The sequence below is a fragment of the Ascaphus truei genome, chromosome 2 (assembly GCF_040206685.1).
Source record: "Ascaphus truei isolate aAscTru1 chromosome 2, aAscTru1.hap1, whole genome shotgun sequence".
Taxonomy (NCBI): domain Eukaryota; kingdom Metazoa; phylum Chordata; class Amphibia; order Anura; family Ascaphidae; genus Ascaphus; species Ascaphus truei.
This window is the reverse complement of record NC_134484.1, coordinates 436,931,053-436,947,661: the sequence shown is the minus strand read 5'-3', so window position 1 is coordinate 436,947,661 and position 16,609 is coordinate 436,931,053. Positions and strand designations below refer to the sequence as shown.

Genomic DNA, 16,609 nt, shown 5'->3' with positions numbered 1-16,609 from the left:
CCACAAGACACCTTATGGCCCATTTACTGCAAATGAAAAACAAGTTAATTACCTTTGCCGCACATGTTAAATGACAAAACAGTTTTGCTCTGATGCAGCATCGCCCTAATTTGTAACAGTGTTGCCCCTTAACCTCTTGTTAAAGGACTGCCATATAGCATTTTCACTGCTAGAAGGGTCTGCAATACATCGCTCCAACTAATGAGACCAACAAGAATGAAACGGATGCTTTTCGAGTAGGTTAGCTGGCTCTGTACTCCCGGTGACAAAACCTGGTTGTACCCTACAAGCTGCTTAATGTAGCAGGCTGAAAGTGAAAATACTTCAGAGCATGAATGGATTAAAAGCTGCCTATGCCCAAAGTCTCAATATCTGCAGTCTATACACTGTATGAATTTCTGCATACTGGGCTCGGGAAACCTAAGCATGACACATGTATGCACCGCGTGTGCCATGTACAGTACATGCAGCTGATTCCTGTTAATATTTTTCTTTTGACCCTACTATTTTATGTGAACAAAGAGATGAAGCAATCCAGACCAGGGGAAGATCAGAAGTACCTTTAAACTGTGGTATCTCCCCTGTAGGACTCTTTGGCAGTCCTTTGTGGCAGGCATCACTAGTCAAGGCCACAGAAACCCCACAACTTCCTAGCAAAAAGCCAATTTGCTGGCTCCCAGCATCCTGTTTCAATAGAAAAGAGGAAAACAAACATTATGATGGCACGCAGAATGAAGATCCCAGTACACAGTACACATAGGTATCTGTAAATGAATACAGAGAAATACTTTTGGAACAGCAGATATTTCTTGGGTTAAGGACATGTTTGCAGGACCTTCCGAAGCAAAATAATTAATAAGAGGTCTGCCTTCTGTATTTTGGGTCATTCGATCAATTAAAGGCCAATTAGATTTTCTGCATACATTACTCTCCTCCGTTACTGTATTTTGTATTGAAATACAGTGACATATCCGAAATGACTGTGTGTGCGCCCCCGCTGCAAGATGCACATTTTAAAGTAATCTAACGGTTAGTCATGTCCTCAGCTGCAGGCTACATTTCTGTGTGTGGGACTGAAACTTACGGGAACCCCGCAGCAGCCAACTGAGCTAGGAGGATTGGATGCAAAACTAATTCCCCGTTCATTTAATGCAGAGTGACTGGGTGAATATGTGCTATAAAAATAGCACGGCTTAATACGCATTTCCGATACATTATTTCAGATGAGTTAGGATCATGTCTCATGCACATATGACTTCGTAGGCATTTTTGAAAGCTGCCTTATTTTTCCCTCAACTACAGACAGTATGTTCCTCCAAGAACTAATCCATCAAATATTCCCCCCCCCAAGGACTCAAAGGGTAAATAATCATGGTGTTTTCCAACTATTTTTAATGTGAAGGAAACAGATAATACAGAAAAATAACATGAAAAGTCTAAACTAGTTAGCTATTTTCACCTTGCACCTCTTTGCATTGATATAATAAAGTACTCTTGCTCACATGTTACATTGGTGTGTCACGTGGTTCAATACAAAGTAGAGGATTATGGAGCACTAATGCGCTCTGCCAAAATCTTATCAGTCTTCAAATTGCCTAATGACCAAAATATAAAGCAGTTTGCCATTTCGAGGTGTGTCAATAAGAAGGATCACCGGGGCACATATACAGTGGCGGCCGCCTTTAGCCTCCTGCGGCCTTTTCCACGCGATTTTAAAAAATGCGGGCTGATGGGGGCCGTTTTCCTGTTTTGGGCGCCTGCGGGCATTTCTATTGTTTAGCGCTAAGCGCTTTCATTGTCTAGCGCTATTAGCGCTATCAGCTGATTTCGGGCTGCGCGGAGAAGACCCGTGAGAGTCGGAAAACATCCCCGATTTTTTTCGGGGATGTTGTAGATTAAAAGGGGCCGCGACAGTAATACATATAAGAATGGGATGAAGCAACTTCTGTGTCTGTGCTGTATTATCTTTGCTCTGAAAACCCTACCAGCTTTGAGGTGGTGCTATGTGCACCTCGCCAGTTACCAATCTGTGTCTCGCATAAGAAGCCTGACTAATAAGCTTCCTACATATCATGCAATTTGGAGCATTGAGTAAAAACACACTGTAAAGCAGTGATACGCCGTCCTGCTGCAGGTGCTTTGGGAGCAATCAGTGGAGATGGCTTCTGAAAAGTCACCGTAGCATTTTTCTTTTCTCAAAATAGAAGTTAATAGTCGGATGTGTTAGTCATAAGCAGCGTCGCTTTACCTGTCAGCATATTAAATACATTTCCGAGGAGCTCGGATTCCTGAAGCGATAAGGGCTCCTTTAAATATTCTACATTCTAGAACTGCCCTTCATTTCTTCATAGAACAAGAACATTATGATAATGAATGTTAGCCTCTGTTACCTCTGACTAAGAAAAGAACAAGAATCTCATTGAAAAACTTGACGATGCATCAACAAAATGTACAGTATACTTAAATAAAATAAAATGATGAGTGTGGGGTTTGTTTTATTAAATCGTTTTTATCTGGTTTATAGAAACAAAACAGAGATCATATTAGGGCAAGATACTGGCCATTCAGAACTATATTAATGAACGACAGTACTGTCGCTATTTTAATGAGAGTCATTTCATTATAAACTAATCCTCTTAACGCTCACCGTTATTCTGAATACCTCTTGAACCTTATTCTGAATGAGAAAAGAAGGGAAGGAATACAGTACATTAAGATAGGAGGTGGCATGCCCTGAATGACACCAGATCACAAAACTAATAACTCAAAGCAAGTCTTATTGCATAGATGACAATTGCCTATCTCTGTGATTGTTTACACATTTGAAACGACTGTTCTGTGTTATTATTTCTCACACAGTAAAAAACAAAAACAGAAAAACCCCAGCATCCCCTTTGAATAGAGCCCCGGGTCGCGTACAGGCTATTAACAATGATGACACAGGGTTATTTAAGGATAAGTAATACGTATATGTCACCAACACAGCAGTGGAAGCTTGTCCTCTATCATCAAGAAGTATCATCATTTTTTTTGAGCATTAAATGGATCATGTTTGTTACACAATGGTAAACACATAAATATGACAACCAGCACATTATTAATTTCTTATATTAAAGCTAATTTCTGTCTTAAGGAGCCCTTGCTTATAGCCTTTGCATTCTTCCGTATTTCCATTGACTTGCTCTATTACCTGTGATAACACAAAGATCTCCGTCTGCTATCTCTCCAAATATTTTGAATGTTCCCAATAAAGTATTTGAGAACCCGCATCCCACCTTGAATTATGTACGGCTTGTTTATAGAGCGTTAACAATTTAACAAGGTAATCGACTTCATCACATTAATGTAATCATTGAGAGTGAAAATTTCAGTCTCAAATGTCCTTTAAAAAGAAATCTGATTTCCTTTTTACTGGGAACATCTTCTGTTCTATTTCCAGGAGAGAAATCATGCGGCAAAAACCCAGAATAAACATGAAAATTAGTCTCTTCTTAAAATAACTTCCACAAATGTCTGAGCCAGAATAAAACCTAGATTCACACCTAGATAAGCAGCAGGTAGTGATGGCAATTGATTGAAAAAAAATCAGCAATCCTGCAAAAATAATTTAAGATTTGGAACCACAATTACAATATGCGCAGGTGCTCGCAGACTGATAATATTGTAGTTAGTTGCTATATTTACTGACTGTATATCTTGATACTGTATATTTAAAGGCAGTGAGAACAGCATGAATTGCAATTGTGTACGTATGTGGGTGTATATGTATATATATATATATGCAAATATAACTGTATGCTCATCTGCATGTCTTAGGCAGGTCTGCAACCCCACCTTTCCCCATTATCACCCAGCATACAGCACTTCCACTGCAGCAAGGGATTCTGGGAAATGACATGCAAATGAGCACACAGTGTCACTTTTTGCCTCAATAACCATTTTTAACATGTATAATATATATATAAAATTCCTATTATTAGAATTATTAAAACCCACATACTTGACAGGAACACTCCCTCATTTCTCTTTTGCTTTTACCACCACACTGTTCTTGAGCATTACAGCACCCATCTAATTAAAACTCACGTAGTTAAATACTTGTTACTTAATTAGTATTTATTATCATTGTCTTATCTAGTGTGTGTGTGTGTGTGTGTGTGTGTGTGTGTGTGTGTGTGTGTGTGTGTGTGTGTGTGTGTGTGTGTGTGTGTGTGTGTATAATATATATATATATATTATATATACACACACACACACACACACACACGTATATATATATATATATATATATATATATATATATAGTGTAACAGAGCAGATGGCACACAAATACAGATGAAGACAAGTGCTAGTCCCATATGAATAAATATAATCAAAGGCTCCTTACCAGGCAGACCAGAGAGTCCAGAGAATCCAGAGTAAGCACAGCAAGGAAGAGACAGTACACTTGTTAGCAAAAATAATTGTATTTAAATAGCAGGCACATACACCCATGGTGTATGTGCCTGCTATTTAAATACAATTCGTATTGCTAACAAGTGTGCTGTCTCTTCCTTGCTGTGCTTACTCTGGATTCTCTGGACTCTCTGGTCTGCCTGGTAGGGAGCCTTTGATTATATATATATATATATATAAATATATATATGTGTGTGAAACAAGGCAGCAGGCACTCTGTAAACAATGAAGAGCTGATGCTTATCCCATATGCGATATTGAAACAACAGGTATTACCAGATCTTCATCCGGAAAGAAGAGACAGCACACAGCCAAGTTGAAATAACAATATATTGAGGTAACAAAAACCAAGGCACTACATCTGACGTTTCGGTCAGCTACACGTGACCTTCCTCAGGGGTGTGTCTGTCTGCATTCCCCAGGGATCCCCACAATCTGCTGTGGACCTTTACTGCAATTCCATCACATGATTTTTTGCTATTCATGCTATCTCAGGACCCCACAATCAGGACTTACTATCTCATGTGCTCTGCAGGTATACACAGTGTTTATTTATATTCATTAGTGGTCATTTCATGTGTCATATTATCCTTTGTTGGTGACTTTAGTGGTATTGGATTGGCATTCAACATACAGTATATAGCAGTTATTTAGGTCACAGCATACAGCTTTTCAATTTTGACCGTCCGGTCTTTACATATATGCTACAGGAGTTTATAATTTCTCTTGGGCAGCAAAATTTGGTCTTTTTTATATTAAAAGACTCATGATTTCAGTATTGCTTTTCTATGTACTGGATATTTTTCAGCTGTAGGGACTCCTTGGGGACTGTTTTAAATGTTGTATTTGTCGTGTAATCCATGTCCTTTGAAGTAACAAACTTTTTATTATTACTTTGCTTGAGTGCTTTCAGTGGGACACTTTTTCTCTTTCTTTTCTGGTATTCATTTAATATCGTCCTCAGCACTGTTATTAAGCTGTTATTCATTTACTTGTCAGCATTATACAATATGTACAATTTGATTTAAGCGATTTTGTGTTATTTCTCCAGTTAGTTGCAGGCTCATTCTTTTTGCTGATATATATATATATATATATATATATATATATACACAGTGTTCGACAAACCTATACATTTGCACGCCCCGGGCGAGTGGATTTAACATCGTGGCGAGCTCCTATTGGCCCAAGCAGCACACATGTAGTACTAGGTGGCGAGTAGATTTTTTTGTTTGGCGAGTTAGATTTTTTGGTGATTTGTCGACCACTGTGTATGTATATATATATACACACACACACACACACACACACACACACACACACACACACACACACACACACACACACACACACACCATGAATAAAGATTGAGATAATATGTCACAACATGGTACTTCCTTTAAAATGTAAGCCTTAAGAAACTTGGTGAAGCACATTGCAGAACAGGAGGGATGCCTCATCCACCTGAGTTGAACTTCAAGCTGATTGAAAGTGAAGAACAACCCACTAAATATCATAGAGATCCTGTAGAGCAGTGGCCTCCAACCTGTGGCAGGACTACCATGGGTAGTAAAGCACCTTTAAAGTGGTACACATTGCTATATGGAGTACATACATTCACTGTGCAGGTACAAACAAAATGGATGGGAAGGAGTAATATAGACAGGACACAAATATAATATGGATACATTAGTTTTACTGAACACATATCGCAGGTATGGGCATTGTGTTCCTTATGATGTTCACAAACGCTACAAACGCTACAAACGCTGGCACACTGACACTGGTGACATTAAGGGAACACCAGGCCTTTTCTTTACAATGGTGCATGACAAAATACGATTGGTCAGCGCTGCTACAAACGGGACTATTAATAGCAACCGGTAAACGGTAAACTGTATAACTATACAACGGGCACTTTCTTCCAGTACTGCACCTCACCTTCCTGGTAAGTGGCACTTCAATGGGAACGGGAACAACTTCAGCCAGTAAGCAGCCATAAAATGCCACCATAAATGCCGCGGGGTCATTATTGGGAAATACCAGGGCCACCTGAAAGAAACAAGAGATATTTCACACACCTGGCACCCATACACCAAGAAATTGAATTCAAGCAGGTTTGAGTTCTCGGAGTTTGATTGCCTGTAATTGTTATAGGCCAGGGGGGGGCAACTTCAGTCTTCAACAGGTCAGGTTCTATGGATATCCCTGCTTCAGCACAGAAAACTCAATCTGTACTGAAGTAGGGATATCCTGAAAATTCGGATTTGTGGGTGGCCCCTGAGGAATGGAGTTGGCCACCCTTGCTATAGGCCATCACATCAGTAGTGCAAGGCCGCGTCCATGCTGAGCACGACCACGTGCGGCGCAATCAAAATGCCATGCCTCTACGAGGCGAGCCATAGTGCGCGTGACCGCTTGTGCGACGAGAAGCGATCCATGACCAGATAAATACATTTCTTTCCGTTGTGTGGTCGCGTGAGTGGTTCACCCAAGGAGGGCGAACTCGCTCCGTGATGTGACAGCCACGCCTCCTGGTCGCATCTACCCCATGGCCACAAATCGCTCCAGCTACAGGCACGTGTGACGCCACGAGCACGGTCACGCATGTTCACCATGAACACAGCCTAACAGTGACGGGCATCAATAAGGCTGCGTCCACTCTGCCGCTGACTGCTTAGCGCGTTGAGTTCAGTGAATCTCAAAGTGTCTGGCCACGCTCCCACAGCAGGCGCCCGGGCCATACGCTCGCGGGCTACAGGCGTTTGGCGGGACAGATGAAATTGTTTTCCAGGCACGCTGATGGGTCACATGACCTTCAGCAACAAATCAGTGCCAGTCACTGCTTGGCCACAGCCCCCATTCCCCCCCGCCCTGCTCACGCATGAAAACAAATATGCAGGACAGCCGAGCGCTCATGCTTGGAGAGTTGGTGATCTCACCGCTCTAAAGCATGAGCGTGGTCAGCGGCAGCATGAACGCAGCCTAATATTTGAAGAGCAAACATTACAACATGCCCTTTACTCTTCCAAAGACAAGATAACAAGATTTGCTATATACCCTTTTAATTTATCATCTGTTCCACTGTAAAGAATCTGGCCTGGTTTCTCTCGCTTGACGTAATACAGATAAGGGGACGCTGCACACCATACAGTAATAATACTTAAAGATACAGTTACCGGTGCTCCTTGTCCAGGGAAAACCTGTGAGATAATCCACGTAAATATGGAAGATGGGAAAGAAGCGACGCACTACGGATTTTCAAAATAAAGTGAATTTATTCTGCCAAGGATTCAACGTTTTTGGCCAGTCAGTCGGCTTTTCTCAAGAGTTAATGGCATGCCATGGTACCGGCTGAAACGTCCATTCCTTGGCAGAATAAATTAACTTTATTTTGAAAATCCGTAGTCGGGGCCGTTTTTAGACCTTCGAAGGCCCTAGGCACTTTTATTTCTAGAGGCCTGTGTATTTTACTCATTTTTATGCTAATTCCATCGTTTGCTTGTTTCTTTCGATACCAGCGATATTTGGCATCGATACTTTTGTTTCGATATTTAAAGGTATTGATACTTTGAAGGCATTTTAAATTAAAATTAGCTGTTTTCTCTTACAGTATTTTGTGATTTTTTTTTTTGTTTAGGTATTTTTTCAAGTGAAATATTGTAGGCCCAAAAAGGTTCGTAGGCCCTTGGCACTGTGCCTAATTGGTGAAAATATAAGTGCAATATAGCGGTCGTGCAAACAATATAAAACAATATAAAAACAAGATATAAAAAACCTATTAGCCAAAGAGCAGAACTTTATCCACAATTATATCCCCACCCTTGCCTCAGCGCCATAGGAGGTTCTCCTTCCACTGTGCCTAATTGGCCTAATGTATAAAGCGGCTCTGCCCGTAGTGCCCCATTTCTTTCCCTTCTTCTCTTACTTGACACCAGCAATGCCCCTTCAATATTTCAGCGAACTAGGGGAATATGATGAGGTACAGAATACCATTATAAGAGGTCTTTGCAATGTAATGTTTTGCAAGAGCCGCCAACATGACAGAGGTTAAATCTGCCGAAAAAAATAAGAAAAGTTTGAAAGGGAAAAAACAAAAAAACTAAACAAGTACACAAATTACAAAAAAATCCTGTTTCTCGCTTTTCATAGTTATACAACATAAATAATACTTATGTTAGTTTGTATTCCATAATTGTGGGCAGAAAATAGATAAATATGAAAACTTTGCAATGATGCAATTAAAATTAGAGATCGGTCTTAAATGTTACTTAACCTTCAGCAAATGAAAGGTTTGGCTGGTTTTCTTCCCACGTTGGGAGAAAAACAAAAATAACGCATGTACAAAAATAACAATACAAGACAAATTGAAAATGATTTGACAAAGCAATGTTTAAAATACCAATTACTTGTAGGAATTCCATCTGCATTTTGTGTCCTTGTTTAATCCTGACTTTTAAATGAACAGGACTGTGCAATTACTGTGCGTTCAAACATAATTATGCTTCCATAGTGCAGTGACATTTTGTGGTAGAGGCTGATAGTTGGGGTAGAGAGACCCAAAGCTAGAAATGTTTGTGAGAATATAGTGGGGTCTTCCACTTCTCCTGTATTTGGAAAATGTGACCCCCTTGTAAGTGCCGGCAGCTGACATTTATACACTGCCACATGGCTGCAATAGGAAACTACAATTCGCAGATTTCTGTGCTGCAGCAGAGAGCCACTTTCGGCACAGAAGGATCTGACTTATGATGGACAGGGCCTCAGCCAATGAGATAAAGGCATTGACTGGAGGAATAGCAGATCGTGCGGGTGGCCAGCAGACCGTCGGAATGAGAGCAGCACGGAGGATCAAGCACTGTCGCAGGGAACCCTCGGCAATTTCAGCTAAAAGTGGTACAAAAGCATTCTGTAAAGTACAGGCCTGCTACACTTATTTGCATTAACGAGCTTCAACAGTGTGCTGGCACCATCACACAGGCCTTGATACCCAGGACTGGGTGACCGCAGCCTCGGACATGGACGTACACCCGCGCAGCGTTTAATGGGGAGTGTTATGTTGATGTGTTATAATATTGTATTGTATGTCTTTATTTATATAGCGCCATAAATATACATAGCGCTTTACAGTAGTAAAACATGTTGTAATCATATAAATAACAAATAATATAAATAACAGGTCATGGGAATAAGTGCTTCAGCCATAAGAGTAACATTAAGGAAGAGGGGTCCCTGCTCCGAGGAGCTTACAATCTAATTGGTAGGTAGGGGAACGTATAGAGACAGTAGGAGGGAATTCTAGTAAGTGAGTCTGCAGGGGGCCAAGCTTTATGTATCATGTGTCCAGGATTATCCACAGTGCTATTCATATGCTTCTTTAAGCAAATGTGTCTTAAGGTGGGTCTTAAAGGTGGATAGAGAGGGTGCTAGTCGGGTATTGAGGGGAAGGGCATTCCAGAGGTGCGGGGCAGAAAGTGAGAAAGGTTTAAGGCGAGAGAGGGCTTTAGATACAAAGGGGATAGAAAGAAGACATCCTTGAGAAGAACGTAAGAGTCGGGATGGTGCATAACGAGAAATTAGGGCTGAGATGTAAGGAGGGGCAGAAGAGTGTAAAGTTTTAAAAGTGAGAAGGAGAATTGAGTGGGAGATGCGGGATTTGATCGGAAGCCAGGAGAGGGATTTCAGGAGGGGAGACGCGGAGACAGATTTAGGAAAGAGTAGAGTGATTCTGGCAGCAGCGTTTAGGATAGATTGTAGGGGAGACAGGTGAGAGGCAGGGAGGCCGGACAGCAGGAGGTTGCAGTAATCGAGACGGGAGAGAATGAGGGCCTGAGTCAGAGTTTTAGCAGTCGAGTAACAGAGGAAAGGGCGTATCTTTGTGATATTGCGGAGGAAAAAGCGACAAGTTTTAGAAACGTTTTGAATGTGAGAGGAGAATGTAAGAGAGAAATCGAGTGTGACCACTAGGCAGCGTGCTTGGGCTACTGGGTGAATGATCGTATTTCCAACAGTGATGTGGATGGAGGTAGTAGGGCCAGGTTTGGAAGGAAGTATAAGGAGCTCTGTTTTTGCCATGTTAAGTTTCAGTCGGCGGATGGCCATCCAGGATGATATTCCAGAGAGACATTCAGAAACTTTGGTCAGGGGTTGAAAGGTAAATTTGTGTGTCGTAAGCATAGAGGTGATATTTAAACCCAAAAGATGTGATTAGGTCAACTAGAGAGAGTGTGTAAAGAGAAAAGAGAAGGGGTCCCAGGACAGAGCCCTGGGGTACCCCCACAGAGAGATCAATAGAGGAGGAGGAGGTGTTGGCAAAAGAGACGCTGAACGTACGATGGGAGAGGTAAGAGGAGATCCAGGATAGAGCTTTGTTCCGAATACCAAGAGTATGGAGAATGTGAAGGAGATGAGGGCGGTCCACGGTGTCAAATGCTGTAGAGAGGTCGAGTAATATGAGCAGAGTGTAATGACCTCTGTCTTTGGCAGCATGGAGGTCGTCGGTTATTTTAGCGAGGGCTGTTTCAGTAGAGTGAGCAGTGCGGAAGCCAGATTGTAGAGGGTCTAGAAGACAATAGGTGTTGAGAAAATGGAGCAAGCGAGAGAATACAAGACGTTCAAGGAGTTTGGAGGCAAAAGGCAGGAGGGAGACAGGTCGATAGTTAGGACAGGTAGGGTCAAGCTTGCTGTTTTTGGGCAATGGAATAATGGTTGCATGCTTGAAGGAGGATGGAAAAGTACCAGAGTAGAGGGAAGTGTTAAAGATCTGTGTGAGCATAGGGATTATAGAAGGAGCAAGAAGTTTTAGGAGATGGGAAGGAATGGGATCAAGAGGGCAGGTGGTAGAGGGAGAAGAGGAGATCAGCAGTGACACATCCTCCTCCGAGATAGCGGAAAAAGAGTCAAGAAAGGCAGGAGGAGAGTAGGAAGCGGTGTGGGATGGGAGGATGCAACAGATGGGATGTTCTGACGTATGGATTCCACCTTTTCCTTAAAAAAGTCAGCAAAGTCCTGAGGTGAGATGGAGGAAGAAGAGGAGGCAGCCGAGGGTGGTCCGAGTAGAGAGTCAAAGACAGAAAAGAGTCGGCGTGGGTTAGACTTGTGTGTGTTGATTAGTGATGAAAAGTAGGTTTGTTTAGCCTGAGAGAGGGCAGAATTGAAACAGGACAGCATTTTGTAGTGAAGGAAGTCTGCGAGCGTATGAGATTTTCTCCAGAGGCGTTCAGAGGAGCGAGTGGAGGAACGCAGCATGCGTGTGTTGGAATTTAGCCAGGGTCTGGGGTTAGAAGGGCGAGTGCGGCAGAGAGAAAGCGGGGCATGTAGATCAAGAGAGGAGGCCAAAGCAGAGTTGTAGTTCCTGACCAGGTTGTCAGGGTCTGAAGCAGAACTGAGAGAGGAGAGGGAGGAGCGTATAGTGGACTCAAAAGCTGGTAGATAAATAGAGCGCAGGTTTCTGCAAAAACGAGGGCTAGATGGAGATGGAGAGGGGGAGAAGCGGGAGAGAGAAAATGAGATGAGGTGATGGTCAGAGAGAGGAAAAGGAGAAATGGAGAAATCGAGGAGAGAGAAGTTTTTAGTGAAAACCATGCCTAGGTAGTGTTCTAGTGATCCTTTCCAAAGGGTCACAAGGTACCTAAGGTTTATCCATACTGTACTTGCCATCTAAAAATGGTTACATTTAAATGGTTGGAGTTTGTCTCCCATTGTCTGACCGAACGCCATGTGTGACATATTACCCAGAAATAGAAGACTCAGGCCCCCACCCCTGCAACAGGTATCAGGCTAGCGCTAGGATAAAGATGGGTTACATAAAGTAAAAAATGACTGCACTTGGGAAATATGTTGTTGCATCAAGCGGACTTTTGTTGTTAAGTGGGCCCCAGAAGAGAGATTTTGAAGTAGAAATTTCCCCTGCTGTTTTTTCTATTATAAAAATAAAAAGGGAGGAGGGAGAGTTAGTTATGGGAGATTACTGCTTTAACCACGGGATCTGTGCAGTGGATTTGCAGAGTGGTAGCAGGATCTTTTTGTGATGCTCATTGAAACGTCATGTAACAGATTCTGAATCTAGGGTAGTCATGTTTCTCATTTAGTCACCCAACCTTTGCAATGTCTTAAATACTGTATCCTTGTATGTGGGGGTGTTCAGTCCCATAAACCCATCCCAAACACACATCCGCAATGACTGCGTCCTTCAATGTAGTCCAAAACACTCATAAACGTATAGCAAACCGCACCGCGGTTTATTTGCATTACCAACAAATCTGCATTTTCAGGTTTCAGCTGCTCCTCTTAGACTTTACCATATTTGGCCAAAGAGAAATGATGGTCCCTCCCAGATCGTTGTCCTGATGATGAATGGAAGAGGAAAGGTGCATTCTGAATATGAACATTTGTTAGTAATACAAATAGTTTAGTGTAGAGGCTCCCTGACCGAGTCATCTCAATGATACATTTTCTGTAGATTACCGTTGATCTGCCAGTGTGTGGTTCATATCCTTAATTATTACATTTGTTCAACAGAAATCCCACAATCATATTGATCGCATGTCCTTACCCTATCTCCAGGCCTGACCAACGGTTCTTGTTTTGTTCCCAGTTTATGTAGTATGTTGTAAGCAACCTTCATACTTCTGGTCCACAGTTTTCCTAGGGGATAAATGAACACATTTGTCACTCATTACACTTGCAAAAATGTTGCGTGAAATGGGTTATCTAGTGCAAAGGTGCGCAAACCGGGGGGCGCGAGATTAACCGCGGGTTTACAGAGGCCCCTGCGGGCTTCCTGAAGGCACTTAAATTATGTGCCGGGGAAGCGGCGAAGGCCTCTGTAAACCTTACTTACCGTGGTTCAGCCGGCATCTGGAGACGCGTCGCCATGGCACGGCGGTTGTCATCGCGTTGCTATGGCAACGTGACGTCATGACGCCCAGACGCCGGAAGCCATGGTAAGGAGGACAGAGGGGGGCGCGCAGAGAGCAGGACAGCCGGCAGGGGGGCGCAGGGGAAAAAGATTGCGCTCCCCTGATCTAGTGTACAAATACTGAACATTTGTAAATGTGTCATTGTTACTTTTAACAGTGAAAAAAACCCGCTTCAAAAACACACTTCACTTCAAATACTGCAGAAGTATGACCTACAGTACAAAGCAGCAGAACAGTATCATTTGGAAATAATCCCGCACACTTTCATGACAAAACCTGCATCTCGTCATTCACTTTCTTCCCTGTTTATTCCAAGGTGACAGGAAAAATGAAAGCTCTAATCACAGTTTTGCAGACTCCGTTGGCAACAAAGGGTTAATATACACTGCGAGTTATAGGTGTCTCCCACACTACAAGATCATCTATATGACCAGGCACAATGCCAGTCTCCCAAATATGCCACACACTTTCCACAGTTTTCTTTCATGTGAAAGACTCACAGATCTCATCGCATTTCAGAGGTCCAGGACACAGCCTGCAATATCTTGAGCTTCCTTTAGTCCCTTTCCAAATAGGGGACGTGCATAAAGTCTTCCACTTGGATGGTGTATTACCAGAAGGCCTGTGCTTGAGAACCAAAACTGAACCAAAACTGTGCCACTTCCTGCTTGGACAGTTACACGGTCAGTCCCTGCTAGAACCAAAGAAAGCTCATAGCCCCGATGTTAATGTGTTAAAAGGAGATCACTGGCACACTACTTTTTTAAATCACAGTAATGGAAGTATTTTTAAATAACTTGGCTTTCCATCCTTTCATAGTAACCAAATGCTGCATACACTTTTACCTATCTTTACCTATTCTCTTTCATGAAACTGTGCATGTCTACAGGTTAAATGTCAATCCCTGTCGTTTGTACAGTAAAGTAGGGCCATCAATAGTTAAACATTTACAAGTGTAACACAATACACACGCAATAAAAAGGACTTTCCAATAAACTCAACGAAAATAAACAGTAGCATCACTGCTCAAAGCTACTATTAGAACTCACAATTATACGTTATACTGTATAACTTTAGCGCTTTTCTCCATCACGTACGACACCACTGTGAGCCCGCAACCTGCATACGGGTTAATACTCACGCTAGCAAGCGCTCCCACTTTTCACCCCCGCAGAGGCCCCTCAAATGGACAATACCTCCTCTACAGGACAAGGGTTAATACTCATGCTTGCAAGCACCCCACCCTTCACCTTCGCAAAGGTCCCTCAGAGGAGTTAACATCTTCCCTAAATCCGTCCCAATATACCACCGTCACGAACAGCACACAAGTGAGCATGTGACTTAGATATGCAATCAGGGTAAGAAGACACAGCTACTCTAGCCAACTCACCTTCTCCAGTGAGTTAATATCAACTCCTTACTCAATTGCAATCATATCTATACACTTCCACCACTTGGGGTAGTTATTAAAAAAAAGATGTCAAATTAATATTTGCCAGGGCCCCATGTCCCTGTGTATTATAGAAAAAACTATGCACTTTAACACACCAAAAATCCGTTGTAGCAAAATGTTTCCGAAAATGGAAATACTCTCTCCAGAGCAAGCGACAGTTCATTCAGATCTCAAAGCATTACTTATTAAATGTTTTAATATATATAAAAATAGTGCTTAGGTTACAGAAAAAAAGATTACAAAAACATACAATTACAAATAAATGCTGAATAGCTTCTTAAAATAAAAGGATAAAACATCAAATAGAAATCCCTATATAGTACATTACCCCAATGTTATAGGTTTTCTCCCAGAGAGGTCACTGGTTCAGAATATGAGATCTCACGTATTTGGTCCCAAATACTCCTATGTTAAGATCTGATTTTGATCATCCTTGCTCAGACTTCTTTCTTCCCATGTAAACCACATAAACCCACCCCGTCGTAAATCAGCTGTCAGATTGGAAAAAAAAACTCCTTCCAAAGACATTTGAATCTGTGCCTCAGGATATATCCGCATTCATAACTTCATTTCTGTAATACTTACACATACGTGAGCTACATTCATAGATTCAGGTACTCATGGCAGACATAACGAGACCAAACATGACTATCTTAATACTGAATTTAAGCAACAAATGAATATCTGTCCCTTATTATCTCTTAAGCATACAGTGTGTGATTTTAGAACGTGCCCCTCAGTGACACGATTACAGATTTGTTAATCTTATTAGGCAGATGAGATGCTATGTCTCGGGCACTTAGCCTTTCTTGGCTCGTTGCCACATAAGAGTGGTACTTCCCTTCAAGAGGAAAAAAGGAGTCCTGTAGCCAAGTGCCTGAGACGTAACCGCCCCCCCCTTGATTTTTGGATAGTGTTCCTTTTTTTTGTATTGTATTGTATGTCTTTATTTATATAGCGCCATTAATGTACATAGCGCTTCACAGAAGTAATACATGTGGTAATCGAATAAATAACAGATAATATAAATAACAGATCATGGGAATAAGTGCTTTAGACAAACATTACATTAAGGAAGAGGAGTCTTTTGGCAGTGTGTAGCACCTTTTTTGCACTTTATTGTGATATTTTTTGTGTGTAGATCAGTGTGTTTGTCTTCCTTGTCCCCCTTCCTCCTGGGCTTACCACTCTCGGGGGGAGTATTTGTTTGGGTAGCTGCATCTTGATAATGCCCTGTGCAATATGCTTTGTTTATGAGACTTGTTTGCTCTCTTTATATTAAATTGCTTTGTGTTTGACCACTATTAGTGTCACCGCTTTTTATGAGAGCTGCAGGTAGGGTTTAGGGAGACCTTTATACCTGCGTGCACCACTCTTTTTGTGCATACAGTATATGTAGTAGTAGTGCTGATTGACTCCAGATTCTGTACAGACAGATATATGTACTAATAATGTAGCAGCTTTTTGATCTCTGCTCTGATTATTATTATTTTCTTATTCTTATACACCAATGTCCATCTATGTGGCATAAAGTACATTGTGTATTGTTTTATCGCAAGGATAAGACAAAGACAAAAAAGTAAATGCTACAAGAAAATAGATTCATGCCAGAAGAGCTATCACTCAACCTTAACATTTGGCTACAGTAAAGAACACTGTTAGTCTTAAAGAGGTAAGCCTATTAGTAAGTTGTTAAGATGGAAGTGATTATTCCTTACAATGAACACGAAAGATAGCAGAAGATGTAGGGAGAGAAGGCGATAGGGGTGGCGAGGGAGAC

General features: G+C 41.8%; 1 protein-coding gene across 6 annotated transcripts in view; it reads right to left on the bottom strand.

Annotated features, from left to right (window-relative positions):
- Window positions 1–16,609, bottom strand: part of DIP2C (disco interacting protein 2 homolog C) — a 492,820-nt gene that overhangs the window by 130,706 nt on the left and 345,505 nt on the right. For 4 of the 6 annotated variants that reach the window (XM_075587807.1, XM_075587805.1, XM_075587809.1 and 1 more), the window contains 4 exons: window positions 13,010–13,101; window positions 6,397–6,507; window positions 2,648–2,677; window positions 561–684 (listed from right to left, as the gene is read on the bottom strand). In XM_075587807.1, coding sequence (XP_075443922.1) covers window positions 561–684; window positions 2,648–2,677; window positions 6,397–6,507; window positions 13,010–13,101 — 357 coding nt within the window. The remainder of the gene's footprint in view (window positions 1–560; window positions 685–2,647; window positions 2,678–6,396; window positions 6,508–13,009; window positions 13,102–16,609) is intronic. The other 2 variants (XM_075587808.1, XM_075587810.1) reach the window with 1 other exon arrangement.